Raw genomic sequence first — 17,598 nt, forward strand, 5'->3', positions numbered from 1 at the left:
AAGACCCCAGAGGTGTAATTCATTTCTCTTACAAAAAAGTACAAACAAAAAAACAGTATGAAACCTCCGGAGTGTCCCAGCACTCAGAATTTAAATATAAAAAAGGGACCATAAGAAAACAGTTAAAAAGACAACAAAAGCAACAAGGCCACCTCCAGGGCGGCGATCCCGGGGGAGGGCCGGCCCCGCCCCGCGCTGTCCAGCAGCGTGTCAATGGAGGAGGTCCAGGACCAGCGCCAGCAGCAGCAGCAGGGACAGCTTGCGCCCCCAGCTGGGGGACACCTGTGGGGTGAAGGTGGGGAGAGGTGAGGATGGACGGCCAGCCGGCAGGGGCTGGCTCCTACAACTCGCCTCCTGTTCTTGAGCCTGCGCTGTGGGCGTGAGAGGGGCGGTGAGGTGGGGGAGCGAGAGTACCTCGCTCGGAACCGAGGGCCTGGGGTGAGGGTCCAGAAAGATGAGAGCAGGAGGGGTAGAGGGAAGCGTCCCGAGGACAGGCAGAGGAGGGAGGCCAGGCCTCCAGGCTCTCGTCTGCTGGGACCTGGGATGGCAGGGTGAAGTGTGAGGGACGAATGGGCAGTGATCAGGACAAGAGGCACCTGCCCTGGGCAGGGGAGACGGAACCCGACATGCCTGCCAGATGAAGGTGCTCCCGGCTGAGGGGACACCGTGGGCACAGGTGTGAAGCTAATCTGGGCACAATGAGCCCAGAGTCTCAACCCCAGCGGCCTCTGGGACCGGACAGAAGAAATAGGTGAAGCAGGCAATACAGCAGGGAGTGGTGGGGACTGTGGCAAAGGCTTACCCTGTCCCTGAGGATCAGGAAGCTCCAGAACCTTCTGTTCCCCCTGAGGGTAATGAGACCACTCATAAAACTTCTAAGGACATTCCTCAGGGCTGTCTGGTTGTAGGTGAAAGTCAGGCTGTAAGACAAATGGGAGAGGGACCGGGCTGTTACTGCACAAACAGGGCAGAGATGGCCTCTGTTTCAGCTGGCAGCTCTGGGGGAAGTGGGCACATCTCCTTCTCCCCGGCCACCCTCACCCCCTTCTCTGGGAGGCTCTGCAACGAGGGCCTCTCTCCACGGGTCGTGTCTGGTCCTCAATTCATCTGATTTTCTGCCCCCCACTACCCGCCTGAGCCCACTGGCGCCTGGAAAACGCTCCACTGTCCACAGGCCCAGAGGTGGGTCCAAGGGTGCAGGTCCTCCCTCTAGAGAAGCTATGTTTGGATAGAGGCCCGGGCTCCCCAAAAGCAGGCTGCCTCCCTGGAGACCAAGGGACCACATCCACGTCCATTTCGGTCCTGGTCTCGAGTAAGGTTCCCAGTCCCCACCCGGAGCAAGTCTGTGAGGCCTGAGAACCCACAGGGATGCCAGCAACCCGTGGACACGGAGCGTCTCTGCCGAGGACACACGGACACCCCGATCTGAGCTCACAGACATGCCCTGTCCTCTTGCACCAAGACCCTTGGCTCCCCGGGGGGAGGGAGGGCTGGTCTGTCTGCGCCGAGGCGGGAAGAACCAGGGCAGCAGACCGGCCGGGAGCTGGCGCCGGGCAGGGGCTGGTCACCTGTACACGGCCATCCAGGGCACCTGGGCAACGCGGGGCAGCATCCATCGCACTTCCAGCTCGTCCCCGATGAAGGCCAGCCGCATGGCCACCTCGTGAGGGATGTCACTGTGAGGACGGTGTAGGAAGTCAGGGGTGGGTCATGCCGGTGACCCTCAACCCAGACCCACCCAGCCAACCGGGCCACAGGGTGACGGGGCGCAGAGTAGGGCGAGGGCCAGGGAACCTCCCCACGCCTCTCCTCTGGCTCCCACTTCGCTGCAGACACGGGGACTCCCAGAAGCGTGGGAAGGCAGGGGGCTTCTGGGTGTGGTCTGAGCACGCAGCGGGGGCAGAGCACAGGGACACCCTTTGGGCAATGGAGCTGGGCAGGCGGGGGGCTCTGAGCCCCCTTGGATCACAGGCTGGCTTCTAACAGGGTCTCAACTTGCCCTCCTCATGGGGAGGAGCTCTGGGACCTGTCCCTGGTCCCCAATCCTGACACCACCTCTGTGTCATCGCCTCGTTGAGAAAGGAGGTGCCAGCAGCCCATCTGGGCCTCCACTCTGACTGAATGGAGTCCTTCACGGGGAAGAGACGTACACTCCCAGCCAACCTCCCAGCCTGACGTTCTGTCCTGCCCCCTGCCCCCTGAGCACCCGGCGGGTTTCGGCCCTGCTCGGGGGTTTGCCCACACATTCCATCCCGGTGACTAGGCAGCTGCCCGGGAATTCCCAGGCCAGGAGGCCACCTGCTTGTCTCCGGGCCCAAGCTCTCTCTACTCCGGGAGCGAGGGGGCGGGGGGAAGGGCTGGCTGGAAATCAGGGAGGGGGCTGAGGTCCCACCTGTACGCAACACCCTGTGGGACCTCAGGAAAACTGTGCCAGGCTGAACGTCCCCTCGTCATCTACAAAGGGAGCAGTGTGGAGGGAAAAGACACATTTGGGGGCTCCTCCAGCCCTAAAATCCCAACCAGCCCCGACCCCCAAGTCCAGGACCTAAGGACTATGAGAATCCTGAGGCCCCGAGCAGCAGGGAGCATCCAGAACCCAGAACTGACCCTGGGAACAGCCTCTCTTCGCTGCTTAACAGCCGGGCCAGGAGCTGCCGCTGAGTCCGAAGAGGCCTCAGGCTACTTCGGATCCATCTCTTAAGAGGCCTTGATGAGGTGATCATGGCCATGGGGACCAGGAGGCTCTCAAGGCCACAAGTTTGAGCCGTTTGCTGGCTGGCGCCCCAGGTCCTTCCTGGGGCTGTGGACATGCTGGGTGCTCTGCGGCCCCGCGGTGAACTGGTATCAGGGCAAAGCTTCCCTGCCCAGGACACGTGCCTCCATGACCACACCTGGGGACTTTCCACGTTGGAGCCCGGCCCAGAACCCAGAAGGTCTGCTCTTCTAACCACGCCCCTGAAAGGTCACTGACCAGGAATGGGGGTGGGGACCCACAGAGGGCTGGGGACCTACCCGAGGGGATCAGGATTGTACTGGAGGAGACTGGTCATGCCGGGGACCACCACAGCTTGCAGGCCGTGCTCCTGAAGAAAGGTGCACAAAATGAGGTTCCTGGAGAGGGGTCCTGCCTGAGACATTTCTTCCCTGGAGAAAAAAGACATCACAGACTGACCGATGCCCAGAACAATGACCTGGAGTTTCTCTCAGTCACCTTACCGCTGCCCTCGCCCACTCTTCCATCATCAGCCTCCCCCACCCAGCTCCCCGGGCATGAATTCTGCAACAAGCTGGCTGTGTGCCTCCGGGCAAGTCACTGTGCCTCTCTGTTCTCCATCACACATTTCTAAAGTCAGGGATCTGGAGATGATTCATAAGGGATCTTGTCTTTTCTCTTTGTGAAAAAAAAGAAGCAGAGTATAAATATAAGAAAGGCTCTAATACTGGCCCTCAAGAGCCCAGCTGGCAAACTGAAAAACCCAGGCGTCTGTTGTCAAAATAGTGGACCAAGGCTGGGCTCCACCTGGCGAGCAATTCCGTGGCGTTGCTGTTTGCTTTGAGCAGTCCCATCCCCAGTGCCCGGAGGGACCTGCTAATCTTCCAGTCTTTGTCTCTAAGCACTTCTGCACACCACACACAATTTCAAAACTGGGATCACTCCTTAGCAGTGCGATAACCCCCTTTCTTCGCTGTCTTGGCGAGGCTCGTATCCCCCTCCCCTCCCCCTGCTAATAGGACCCATTTTCTTCGGGGTGGCCCTGAATCCTTGTTCATCTAAGCCAGTCATGACACTCATTCCTGTTCCTCATTTTCCCAGCATGTCTTGCAGCTAGTGGTGGGCATGTAGCCCAGTCTTGGTCAATGTCGTCTCTGAAGTCTGATGTGGGGGTTGAAAGAAAGCAGACACGGCTGGGCAGCTAGTCTCCCGCCTGGCGGCCTTCAACTTGGAAGTGAGGGCTGGAGCTGCAGCAGCCATCTTATGACACAGGTGTTGGGTACAAGAATAGCTATGGGTACAGAGCAGATGGGTAGGGAGTTGGCTCTCGAATGGCACTGCTGGAACAGCAGAAAAAATACAAGCCACTGACTGATTAATGTGTAAGAAAAATAAAAACCTAATTGGTTCAAATCACCACTCACAGACTTTCCTGTTCCTTGCAGCCAAAGGTCTACGTAACTATTACAACTGTGAATTCCCACATCAGTAAATGTTACACCATCGCTTGTGATAACTGGGCGAGACTCTGTGACCTGGTCGAACATAATTTACCAGACAGCCTTAGGTCCAGAATAGGATGAAAAATGTGTCTCTGGAACCAAAGGGTCTGAGTTCGAATCCCAACTCTGCCACACAGCTGTGACGCCGCTGTTCTGTCTGTAGGGCACCAGCAGTCCCTCGCTTGGTTGCTGGAGGACGGGACGCACGTCCTACAAGTACCCTGGGGCAGACCTGGGACACTGAGGGACTGGGCGCTAACCATTATGACCTCTGTGTTTACTTATTCTTTTCTTACAGTCATGTCCTGGGTTTCTTTAAATGTCTAACTCTGCACATTTGCCTGCACTGAACAAAGGAACAGAGCCCCAAATCTGTCCGCTCCTGGAGCGGGTGGACGGCAGCAGGACATGCGTGGGCACCCTGCGGGGACACTGAGGTTGACAAGAGTGTGCTCACCACTGGCTTCAGCATTACAGGGTGACAGCGCAGGGGGCGAAGGCAACGCCGGGGCTCATGGGGACAGACGGAAGCTGCAGACTCTCCAGGTGTCTTGGGCGAGTCTAGACAGGTTAGTGTCAACAATGCACCCAAAGTTCATGCAAAGAGATGGACAAGTCGTGACATCACTGGCGCAGACAGGCATGAGGGGTCGGGGAACGCTGGCCTTTGAGGAGGGGACCGCATAAGGACAGCATTGTTCTAGGGAATAAATGCCCAGAATGTGTCTCAGAGAGAGATGGCTGTTTGATCTTCCTACGAGGAAAACGGCAGAGTCTTACATCTGTTCCAACGGGAAAGGAGCTAGGCAGGATCCGGGAGCTGGGCTGGAGAAGTCAGACATGTAAACACAGCCACAATGGCCACAAAGAGCCGGCGGCCTGACATATGCCACCTGCACCTGTCAGGACAGCACCTTCCCCCTGCGAGGAGCTGGCAGGTCAGGCCTCGCACCCACACCAAAGGGGGGAGGGGCACTGCCGACCTCTGAGGGGATCTGCAGGCAAAACGTTAAAAGCACGGCGGCCCAGTCGGCCGGTGTGGCGCAGTGGTTGAGCGTTGACCCAGGCACCAAGAGGTCGCCGGTTCGATTCCCAGTCAGGACTCATGCCCAGGTTGTGGGCCCAATCCCCAGTGAGGGGCATGCAGGAGGCGGCCAGTCGATGTTCTCTCTCATCGATGTTTCTGTCTCTCTCTCCCTCTCCCTTCCCCTCTCTCTAAAATCAATAAAGAAACAGTTTTTTAGAAAGCATGTAGGCCCAGGACCCAGGGACACCCCAAGCATCAGGCCAGCACAAATGCACGGGGACAGGCACCGTGACAGGTCTAAAAGCCCTCAGATGCTGTCACAATTTAAACGTCCAGCCCTGGCCAGATTGGCTCAGCGGTTGAGCGTCGGCCTGCGGACCAGAGAGTCTTGGGTTCGGTTCCCGCTAAGGACATATACCACCAAAAAAAAAAAAAAAGACAATTTAAACGCCCAGCACAGGGCCACTCTGGGGGCATGATCGTCACACGTTAGTTCCGGGAGAGCACTTGGTGACCGTGAATCTGGATCTGTCTGCAACGCAGCTGTTCACGTAATCGGTGTAGTGTGAAGCCATTTCTTTTTTTCCTTTATTGATCTTGGAGAGAGAGGAAGTGAGGGGGAGAGAGACAGAAACATTGATGAGAGAGAACGTCAACTGGCTGCCTCCTGCATGCCCCCCACTGGGGATCGGGCCCACAACCTGGGCATGTGCCCTGACCAGGAATCGAACTGGCGACCTCTTGGTGCATGGATGGACGCTCAACCGCTGAGCCACACTGGCCGACTGAAGCCATTTCTGTAACCAGAGTTGTCTTATTAGCCTTTGAAGGGGGTGGGGTGGCTGAGGAAAGTGGCCAACGCTGGTCCCAGGCAGCCAGGGGCGCTGACCTCCCGCTACTCATTTCGCCAACTTTGCTAGTTCGAACGGAGAAGGGAAAAGGTTTGGGGGTGCAGGGGGCACTAGTACAAGAGGAAAGATGACTTCGGTTAGACTTAAACAGAGAGAAAGTGTCAATACAACTTAGCAGGTCAGAGGAAGCCTCTAAGAGAATCGAAGGTAGGTACCATTCAAACCAGCAGAAGAAAACGTGATCCTCCTAAAAGACAGGCAGGGAAGCTTCCAGCAGATACAAACATTCCCGTACAGACCACCCTCTGGAGCTGCCAGGAGTCTCAAGGGGCCAGATCCCAGATCAACACACTAAAATCAACTGCGTCCCTACAAGGGAACATCAGCAGAAAAGAAACGCATCTTTGCAGCTTTGGGGTCAGGAAAGAATCTCAGAAGACACGCTTCACATCTTTGGAGAGAAGTGTAACACCCCATTAAAGACATAAGGACCAGATAAGTGCAGACGACTCCTAACGAGGGGCTGTGAGCATGCGTGTAGGCCGGTGCTGAGCTGCCATCCGCCGACTGTCAAGGAATTGAGCCCCCGGCCCCAGGGGGCTGGGCGGCTATGGAAATGACCATTTCCCTGGGAAAGCAGCCCGACCTTCATTTGCATCTGCCGGCCCATCCCCCTCCCTCCACTCCACCCCCTCCACAGGGGGCTGCTCTCTTCCTAGAGGAGCTGTGTGCTCCGGTGGAAACCCCGCTGCCCCCACAGGCCAGGGGCCTCAAGGGGACTTCACTGGGCCTGTGGCCTCGCAGCCTCTCCTTGACCTACTGTCCCATCACCGCCCCCGGCATCCCGGAACCCTTTGGCACCAAATGGGGAGACACCACCCCACCAGTCCTACAGGGGCAGGTGCCTGGCCAGGGACAGTGACCGCCGGCGGCTTGGCCAGGCTGGGGTCGCAGCCTGAGTGTGTCTGACCAGCTCCAGGATGCATGAGCAGTGGGGTGGTGCCTCCCCCAGTGGACTGAACTGTGTGGGGGCAGAGCCCGAGTGTACACCTTTTTTGTGGGTCCCCAGACCCTGCTGGCCTGGGACGGCCACCAGCGTTCCTCGTCTCCAGACTCGCACTGAAGACACCCACGGGGCAGGGGCATCTGGGTGAACATCCTCCCCAGTCAGTCACCTGCAGTGCAGTCTTGGTCAGGGCACCGGTTCCTTACCTGTCAAATGGGAATAATGATCTCAAACCAGCAAGAACCAGCATGAACTCTTTAACCCTGGCAGACCTCTGAGCATCTACTGTTGTCGCGCCTAACTTAAGCCCTGTGTGTGGATTCTCATTAAATGCTCACCAGCCAGGCCTTGGGCTCCCGACCTGAGCGGGAGAACTCAGAGTGTGGCTAGGACTGGGGCAGGTCCGTGCAGCAGCCTCCCAGCCCTGGTCCCGCGCAGCTGCCCCAGCACCCGGGCGCGGGGAGAACCAGTCACCTCCAGCCCAGCACCGCTCCAGCGGCCTGGCTTGACTCTAATCTCCAGCTGGGCTGTCTCGATCTGATTCCGAGAGCAGCCTCAGATCTGACCCTGGCACCACCCCACTCGGCTCCGAGTGCCCACAGGAGTCATGCCACACTGCTAGCAGGGCCCTCTCCTGTCCCAGGCCACCTCCTCTTGGACCCCGTCCCTGTCATACTGAAGACTGCTGTAGCTGTGCCCGACCTGTCTAGCCTCCAAGGCTTCACATGGGCAATGCCCGTTGGCTGTCATCTTGTCGCCTTTGCTTGACTCACAGGCTCACTGCTCTTCGTCCCTAAAGAACTTGGCTCTAGCATCCCCGTCCCCGATCCTTGACCAGGTTGGGGGCCCCGGAGGGCTCCGGCAGCCTGTCTCTGCTCCCTTCTATCTCCAGCCAACCACACGGGCTTCTGCAGCTGTGGTTTAGAGCATGGACGTGGATCGGAGCCAGGCTGCTGGGTGTCCTGCTCGTCGCTGTCCTCAGTCCTCACTGATGCTAGTTACCACGACCTCCCTGGGCTGCGGCGAGGACAGGCGGACAGAATCCGTATTCAAGTGCCAGGCTCCGAGCTAGCAGGTAACTGCGGTTCGCAGTGCACAGCACAGGGCAGAGCAGCGCCTGTCAGATGACTAGCAGAAGCCCGTGCTGAGGCCGGGGCAGCTGCAGACCAGGAGCCTGGCCTGGTGTAAGCATGTTTTTACAACAGATTTGCAAATGAGTGGTTTAGAACCCTCTTTGGTGAAAAGGAAGGCGCACCTAGCCATGCGCATCCCCACCCACCCAGGCAGCCCACACCTTAACGCTCCTCATGCTCAGTGGAAAAACCAGCCAGGAAGCCTATTCTGCCCACAGAGGTCGGGGGGCCACTCTAACCCCTGTGCAGAAGACAGCCACCCTGAGAACACCGGCAGGCCTGGAGGACACCGATGGCAGGCTCCAGAAGCCAGCCTGCTTTCGGTAAAGAGCTCTGCCCCTAGGCCACCAGCCCCGGGCCTGGCCTTGGTTCCAAACCGGGGATCGGGGAAATGCCATCCCTCCCAGGGATCATCCACGCTGGGCCAGTAGACACCTCGTTTTGCCAGACAGCAAAGCCAAGCCTGAGGGAGCGGGCGGGGGAGGGGCGGGGACCTGCAGACCCAGGCAGGACTCGGACCATTTCTATTTCGAGAATGGGCAAACCAAGTTACAGAGTGTGGAAGGGACCAGATGGGTCACAGGGAAGGGGTCAGCGGAGGGAGGAAGATGCTCCTTCTAACAGGCTGCTGGTTCCTAGACTGTGACCCCCGCCACACAGACACAGACACACACACACACACACACACACACACACACAAACAGCTGGCCCCTCTTTGGAGTGTGGACCCTCAGTTTCCTCAAGCCCAGCCTTGCCACATGTCAGCAAAGCAGCAACAGGTGCTAATACCTTTGGGGCCCATCAATGCCACCTGGTCACTCAAGCCCTGGGTGCCTGGCCACTGGCTGCTGGGTGGACCTAGCTGGGAAACCCTGGTCCCTACCCAGTCTTTTCCAGGAGGACTTTCTGCCCACACCTGTCCCAGTCGCCAGCCCTGCCCCCACCCACGAGGGAGATGATGCCATTTGACAGCACCCAGTGCTCGCTCAAGCAGAGAGGCCTTGACCTCAGCCGGACAGGCCTGGTTCCGGTCCCAGCTCTGCCACGGCTGTGCGACCAGGACCTGGACCTCCGAGCAGAGCTCGGACAAGGCTCCTGTGCGGAACCAGCACAACCTCCAGGGCTGCTAAGAGGACGGAGACACAACTCTGCGCCCGGCCGGTTTGGCTCAGTGGCTGGAGCTTCGGCCCTCGGACCAGAGTCGAGGATTCGATTCGGGCTCGGTCGCAGTTCGGTCCTGGTCCTGGTTGGGGTCAGGGTCGGGGTTGTGCGGGAGGCAGCCAGTTGATACGTCTCTCTCACATCAATATTTCTCTCTCTCTCTCCCCCACTCCATCTGAAGATAAACAGAAAAATATCCTAGGGTGAGGATTTAAAAAAATAAAACGAAAAGAAAAGATACAGCCGTGGCCCTCAGTGCTGCCCAGCAGGAGCTCGGAGCTGGGTAAGGAATCGGCAGACCCGGAGGGAGTGGAGGCGAGGTGCAGGGCACAGCCGGGTCCCCTCAACCAGTCTCTCCCAAAGTCACATAAGCACATAACCTCTGCCTTCTAGACATGCATCCGACACAAACCCCTGCACATCCCGACCCGGCAACACTGAAAGAGAGACGCCGTGGTCGGTGGGTGCCTTGGCGGCGCAGGGCCACGTGGCCAGGCAGGGGGCGAACAGCTGGTTTGTAACTGCGGACGTGCTGCGTGTGAAAATGCAGACACGAACGAACACGTCTCTGCACAGATCAGCCCAGAGGGAGACCTGAGTTTTACTACACACGCTTTTTTACGCTTTGAACTTTGACTTCCTTGCACAGGAGGGCAGCCTGACCCATAACTAAAGCAAAAATGACTGTTTCTAGTCCATAGCTCAGATTGGTCTGAAATGGAGCTGTTGGTCCTCTTTTTATTTTTATTTTATTTTATTGATTTTAGAGAGGAAGGTGGGGAGAAAGAGAGGCATCAATTTGCTGTTCCACGTATCTGTGCATTCATTGGTCGATTCTCCTACGTGCCCTGACCAGGGACGAATCCGAAACCTGGGTATCTGGAGGAGGCAGGGCTGTTTGTCTTAAAGGTCTATTTCAGTTATCACGGCCCCAACCCTCCCAGCCCCCACCCTCCACCCACCTCTTCCCACTCCCTCCCCACCTGCAGGGGAAGTCCAGCCTCCAGGCTCCGCCAGTAACCCCGCAGATGCCCACGCAGCTTGTTTAGGTGGGCAGGGTCCACTTCCACATCACTTAAGTGATGAAGAAATAATGGGGGGAGAGAGAGGGAGAGAAAAGTAAGGAGTGAGAAAGGTATTTCAAGCAAAAAGGAAGTTTTGGAAATTCACCTTGAGGGAGGGTGTTATCCACTAATTTGCAACATTGTGGTTTGAGACAGAATCCTGAGGCCCGGCCATTCCCGCTACCCCCCCCCCCCCTGCAGCCTTGAACACGGTGCAGGTGGGGCCGGGCCCACCTTGAACCCGGGTACTGCCTGCTGTGGCCTCGCGCCAGGGCTGCCCTCTCTGCGCCAGTGACTGCATGCTCTTGGTCATCCCCACATCCTTTTTATTTGCATCTACGGAGGCCATCCTCCCTCAGAAGGGGGGACTGTTTGCCCCGTTTCACAGATGGGGACCCGAGAGGGTTGAGAATGGAAATTCAGAGTGTCTTCACTACACAATCACAGTACTCACATCCGGGACCAGAAATACACTGACCAGCAATGTGGGTCAATACCCTCGGAAAAACACCACTCATTCCACCTGGTAGCATCCTCCACCTGGTAGCATCCCGCCTCTGAGCGCACGCAAGCGGGGCTGGCTGAAGCGAAGGGGCAGTGTGCCTGGGCACAGGGACAGCTTCGACCTGTGGGAGGGAGGACGGCACCCCTCCTTACAGATGAGGGTCAGCAGAGCTGTGTTGAAGCTCATCTCCTCCTCCAGGGCACTTTCTCTGTAACCACAGTTCCCCAGTGCACATCAAAGTCTAGCAGGAAACGCTCACGCCAGACGCAATGCCAAGCCCGAGGGTCGCACTGGGGACCTGGCTAAGTTAGCTCAGGAATACTTGCTTGATGCAAAACCCTTCCCGCCCTCAAATCCACACTCGGTGGGCTGCACGCAAGCGGAGGGAGGAGGTTCCGTGCGGGGATATGGAAGGAAGTTGTGGTTGGCAAGATGAGGAACCAGCTGTTAACTCCACTTATGCAAATATGTACGTATCAGTGGTGGGGTACATTCTGTGTACCCAAGGAAGATGAATGAAAGGTCTAGAAGGAAATGTGTCTCGTCTACCTCTGGAGGAGTCCATGGAATGCATGGAGTGGTTGGCCAGGGATGGATGAAGACGTCAGTGTTATCTCTAATGAGTATATAAATTATTTCTCTCATTAAACACATCATCCTTCACCCAAACCCCAGCAGTTCATTTGTGGACCTTGTCTTCCATGATCCTGGGCACGTGACCACCTCTCTGATGGCCATTTTCTCAAGTTCACAGGGATAGAGGACCCAACCCTTGGGCTGGGGAGAGGATTACAGATTTCAACCCCTGAAACCCTCAGAGCGTCACAGAGGCAAGACCGAAGGGAATACACTCACAACTCCCATTCTCCCTGAGGGTGTCAGGTTGGCAGCAACCCCTCAGGCACGTGAAAAGACACGGCTGTACCTGCGTGTGTGCTGCCTGTACACCTGCCCAGTGACAAAGCTGTTTCCATTCAGTTTGTCGGGTACATGGGAGAAAAATGGCCCGGGGGTTCCACCGTGCCCCCCTCACCAAAGGTGGACGACGCACCGCAATGCAGACCCGGACAAGCAGCGACGAGCCGGTCAGGGTCCGGATGACAGTGGCAGTGCCAAGGGCCCTCGGCGGGGGGTCGCCTGGGTTCTCCTCCAGCTCCGGACACACAACTCCTTTGTACAACAAGCCTTGGGGAGATTCGTTTATGTCTCTTCCTTCTTGAATAGCTACAAAACACTCCAAACTGTAGCAAAGTGTAGCCTTAATAATTCTCTCTTTTTTTGTTCAGATAGAGTGGGAGGGAGAGAGAAAAACATCCACGTGAAAGAGACACATCGAGTGGCTGCCTCCCACACGACCCAACCAGGGCCGGGGACAAACTGCAACCAAGGTACATGCCCTTAGCGGGAACCGAACCCGGGTCTCTCCGGACCGCAGGCCGACGCTCTAACCGCTGAGCCAAACTGGCCAGAGCCTTAAAAATTCTCTTGGTGACTGGCTCTGAAAATTTTAAATCGGTTTGCTTGGTCTGAACGTTTGTGTTCCCCCAAATTCACATGTTGAAAACCTAAGGGCCATGGGGCCGGCGTGAGGAGGGTCCTTTGGCGGCCCCCCAAAGAGGAGGGGTGCTTCTCGGACAGTGGCCGAGACCTCGGAGGGTTCCGAGGTCTGCCGACCCCAGAATTTCGGGAAATAAATCCTGTTGCTTATGAGCCGCCCGGTCTGTGGTATTGTTATAATAACAGTTCAATGAGTTCAACAGAACACAGGTGTGAGGGGGGACACGGCAAAAAAAACCTGGGGACCACGTTCTGCGAGTCACAGGGGGATCCTAGTCAACCAAGACCTCGGGGACCCCAGCAAGCAGAGCCCTGTGCTTTCCCATCACCATCTGAAAGTCAGGGCTTGCAGTTTAAGTTTAAAGAACATGGATGTACAGTAACCCAGGGGCTATCTCTGCTGGGCCCAGGCCCTGAGGGGCTCAGTAGGCAGACACAGCCCCCAGGGTCTCCTTCCTCCCAGTCTGGGGTCTCCCTGAAGGGCCTTCTGAGGGGTCTCAGTCACTCACCAGATTCTGACACCACCCCCTTCCAGTCCGCAGCCTTGGTGGTTCCCATTCCCTCCCGGGACAAGGCCCTCTGCCCCACAGGGCCCAGCCCTCCACCCCCCTACCCCCCTCACCTCAGCCCTTCTGCAGCCTAACCCCATCTTTACACCCTCCTCTGCCTCCGCAGACTGGCACTGGGAGGGGAGGACTGCTCCCTCCTCCAGGCCCACCCCAGAATCCAGCTCCTCCCCACCTCCCCAGGACAGAATCAATTACTCCTCATCAGCGTTGTCCCAGCACCTTGGGTAAACAGACCTGGATTGGGCACTTAGCCCATTATGGTCTCATTAAATGTTTACCTGTCTGTCTGCCCCAGCTTGGTGCAGGGACCCGGTGAACACAGACAGTTCCGGGGCGGGGGGGGGGGAGGGGGGCAGACAGTACACTGTAAAACAGAATGAGGGAGCTCACGTTGCCAGGCAAGCCTGGCTGGGGGTGGAGGGGCTGGGGGACCCTAGACTGGACACACCCTCACCTTTGTAGAAGGGCAGGCGTGAGAACCCAGTGGGGAGGGAGCCGTGAGGAGCAGGCAGCCGGGCGCAGGCAGCGCTCACCGCTCACAGATGGGGAACTAACGCCCCGTGAGCCTGGGCTCTGCGCTGCTGAGCACGCAGGGTCAGACCAGGGTGTCTGTCCCTGAGAAGTCCACAGATCTCTCTGCCCTGCCACGACAGAGCCACTTCTGAGCTCCAAGCCGGACACACACAGGTCATCTCTTGGGGGGGATCAGAAGTTCTCATTCTGAAATCTCCCAATCACAGTGAGCCTCCCCAGGGCCTGGTGGGTGGGCTCTTCTTCGCTTAGCTCCTCTGAGTCTGGGTGACCTGGTGTCTTCTCCCGCCTCCAGAAAAACAGGTTCGCCAGCAGTGCCCCGGAGGCGCAGCGGGTGTTTTGTGTTGTCACATCCTAATATTGACACTAGGAAAATCAGCTGCTCTCCCCGAGCCCGCCCAGTGCCCTGGTCACCAGACCTGGCCTTACTCTTGCCTGGGGCCAACAAGGAAGACAGGCCAGCCGTGGCCTTATCTGCTTACATTCCCCGTTTCTCCCGGGGCAGGGCCGGCCCCAGCCAACCCTCGGCAGGACAAAGGGACGAGGGGGTGGCTGCACTCGTCCACTCCTGACCGCTGCAGGCTTCCTGGTGGCCGCCAAAACAAAACCCGAACGTGCCGGGGACTTCCTTGAAACCTCTTGGAATTGTTCTGAGCAGAGAGAAAAACAGCCGGACTCTCGTGGGGTCCACTCTGTCCGAGGCAGGGGAAGCAAGACGCCATTAATTGTCTACAAACTTAATAGGGTCACTACAAACAGGATGCTTTCCAGGGAGGGGAAGTGCCTCCAGGGTCAGCTTCAAGGCACAACTGAACGGATCCCTTCCCTGAACCCCTTCAGTTTGCTAGAGCGACGATCCGAAGTGGGGGAACAGTGCTCTCTGGTTTCTTTGCAAGCTCAGCTTTTTTACCTACTAACCATCTAAAACTGACAATAGTCCACATGCATACAAGCCTCTGTCCAGCTTCTCCCCAGTGCCCAGACTGTGACATTTGGAGCATCTGTTCTCATCGAAACGCAGGCTGGCCTAAGTCACGCCGAGTGAACCCAAATGGGCCATTTCACAGTCTTTAGTGTCCTGAAGGCAGTAAAATAAGGTCCTAGGACAGAAGAGCTGGTGGGAGGAGGAGGAGGGCAGCACCTTTAGGTGAGACAGTCAGGGAGGGTTTCTCAGAGGAGATGGCACAGAAGGCTGGGGAGCGTGCTGAGCCGATCACCCCCTTTGTTTTAGGCCTTGCACCATCCCATGGAGGCCTCACGGGATCCCTGGTGCTTGGAGAAACACACCTGCTAAGATAGTTCCCACCAAAAACAAGATCAACTGGTGGCCAATTCAGAAGGTTTATTAAATATGTTCCCCTGCCCAGGAGTACGCTCGGAGGCACTGGTTGAAAGCCCACAGCTCAGAAGCCAGTTTCCCTAGTCTAGACATACTAAAACAAAAACTAGCAAAAATAAGTGTGCACAGCCCAACGTTGGTTGGTAACACTGGACAAGCCACAGCTAAATCAATCGGTGACAACCTTGTGACCTTGAGGTTCAGAAGATGGTGGGAAATCCCCAAATCCTGGTGTGAGAAGGGAGCGAAATAGTGGAGGAGAGATGAGGCAGGAGGGAAGAACAGAACTCAGGGAGCAGCCAGGGACCAGGACCAGATCCTGCCTTAGATCACTTAGGCAACTAGTGCAAAACAGTACCAATAATACAAAAATGTGCCACTCCTAAGAATTTATTCCTAAGGCATGCCCAAAATAAGTAGAATAAGGTTCATGTATTAACTCCAGGGAAGCCACTAACAGCTAACACTGGTCGGAAATCTCATGGACCCATTTTACAGAATGAGCAAACTGAGGCTCCGAGGTGGCATAGCCCATCTAAAATAACACAGATGGAAAGTGACCATGCAGAGGGTTTTTGTTTGGCTTCCCCAACACGGCTCTGGGTTTTTTGCTAGATGGCATTGAAGTTGCCTCCTGGAACGTCACAGTTTCTCCATCTATAACATGAGACCCCATGCGGAGACCCAGCGGCAGAGCTGGATAGTTTGTCCCTTCCTAGCGGGGGAAGGATGAGGCCGAGAACCTCCCTTCCTAAGGATCTGGGGCGAAGCTGACAGAGAAAAGGCTTTCCACCGCCTAGACACAGCAGGTGCTGGGGCAAGATGTTACCACTGCAGCAACAACAAAAACAACAACAATGTCCAGCCCCCGGGGGGCTAGTGAACATTACAGTAACAATTAACGGTTTACAAGACGATTCGGAGGCCTGAGAGAGTAGTGAGAACCCTACACCCAGAAGCAGCAGGTGCTGGGGCAAAATGTTAGGGCTGCAGCAACAACAACAAAACAACAACAACGTCCAGCCCCGGGATGGCTTGTGCTAGCGAAAATTACAGTAACAATTAACGGTTTGCAAAGCGATTCGCGCCCAGGAAGGAGGCCTGAGCGGGTAGCGAGAACCCAAGCGCGGAGCTCTGGGCGCGCGGGGCGGGCGGCAGGACCCCTGCCGGTCACCGGATGGAACGCGAACCGGCCGGCGGGCTCCCGGTTCACAAGAACAGGCCTCGGCGCCCGGCGGGTCGTACGCCGCCCCCGCGGGCGCACCTGTGCAGGTTCGGGCAGGCGGGGTGGCGGCCGCGCCCCGCTCGCCAAGTTCCTGCTCCGACTTCCCCGCATCCCGTCATCAAGCCTGTCTCCTGCTCCCGGCAGGTGCGCGGCGACTCGCGGCCCCTCCGGCCCCACGGGGACAGTCCCCGACGCCATCTTCCCTTTTTTGGTGGACACCCGGGCTGGCCCCGGGCGCGAGGCCCCCGAGGACCCGGGTGCTTGGGCCGGAGGCCGCGCCGGAGGGCGGAGCGGGGCAACGGGGCATCACGTCCTCCGCGCCCGGCGCAGAGGGGCCGCCCCATCGCTCTGATGCGGACACTGAGGCCCACGGGGCTGCGGCTGGCACCATCGCCCGCGGGGCCCCGGAGTCCACGCCAGAGAGGGGGCGTTTCGGAGCCGGGGTCTGGAAACGTCGCGCAAGTGACACACCCGACAGCTGCTGGGGGCAGAAAAGCCCGATCACAGGTCTCCAACTTCCCAGCCGCTCGCCGCCTGGGGCGGCTCCCTGGGGCGAAGGGGCAGACAGCGGGATCAGGGTCCCGGCGGGGGAGGCAGGGCTCAGACTCACCTCGCGTCGGTGGCGGCGGTGCCGGGGGTGGCGGTGCCCGCAGCGCTCCAGCGAGGAGGCGTATTGTGTGCAGCTGCCGGCCAGCGGGCGACCGTATAAGCCGCCGGCCCCGCCCCGCGCCGCCCCGCCCCGCCCCGGGGCCGCCTCTCGCGCCCCAGCGCGCTGAATCCAGGACCGGTACGAGTACTAGAGTAGCCCAGGACTGTTTCCTTGTTTATACCGCTCTGCGTCCTGCAAGCTTGTTTGGTCGCGTGCGTTTTCCCAGCTCGGGTGTGCACGCAGTAGCCCCGGGGGATACCTGGGGATGAACCCACTGGCTGAATTGGGGTATATAATCCAGCATCCTTACATGGCTTCCTCCCTTCGTCCAAAAAGCAGTCCTAAGGGCTGGGTGTATTTTTCATGCCCATTTTACTGATGAGAAAACTGAGGCTCAGAGAGGACAAAGTGACCTGCTAAACAAAACAAAACAGTGTAAGTCCAGCTGGTGTGGCTCAGTGGCTGAGCATCTACCCAGGCACCAAGAGGTTGCCAGTTCGATTCCCGGTCAGGGCACATGCCCAGGCTGTGGAACAGATCCCCTGTGGGGGCATGCAGGAGGTAGCCACTTGATGTTCTCTCTCATCCATGTTTCTATCTCTCCCTCCCTCTCTCTCTAAAAAATAAGGAAAGAAAAAAATTTTTTTTAAAAAAACAGCCTGAACTCAGACCTCCAATAGTTGTTCTCTTTGAGCTGGAAGCTCTCTGGGGATTAGGTTTTATTTCAGTTTCCCATTTTTTTATTGTGGTAAAATACATATGAAAT

At 57.5% G+C, this 17,598-nt stretch overlaps 1 protein-coding gene across 1 annotated transcript; it reads right to left on the bottom strand.

Moving 5' to 3' along the window:
* Positions 1-190: 190 nt before the first annotated feature.
* Positions 191-16,842, bottom strand: BIK (BCL2 interacting killer). Its single transcript, XM_036253056.1, has 5 exons — positions 16,794-16,842; positions 3,013-3,144; positions 1,569-1,676; positions 803-920; positions 191-282 (listed from the first exon to the last, which is right to left on the bottom strand). The coding sequence occupies exons 2-5, from the start codon at positions 3,135-3,137 to the stop codon at positions 211-213; spliced, it is 423 nt and encodes a 140-aa protein (XP_036108949.1). The 5' UTR covers positions 3,138-3,144; positions 16,794-16,842; the 3' UTR covers positions 191-210.
* Between the last annotated feature and the right edge of the window lie 756 nt (positions 16,843-17,598).

Source organism: Molossus molossus, unplaced genomic scaffold (genome assembly GCF_014108415.1).
Source record: "Molossus molossus isolate mMolMol1 unplaced genomic scaffold, mMolMol1.p scaffold_m16_p_10, whole genome shotgun sequence".
Taxonomy (NCBI): Eukaryota; Metazoa; Chordata; class Mammalia; order Chiroptera; family Molossidae; genus Molossus; species Molossus molossus.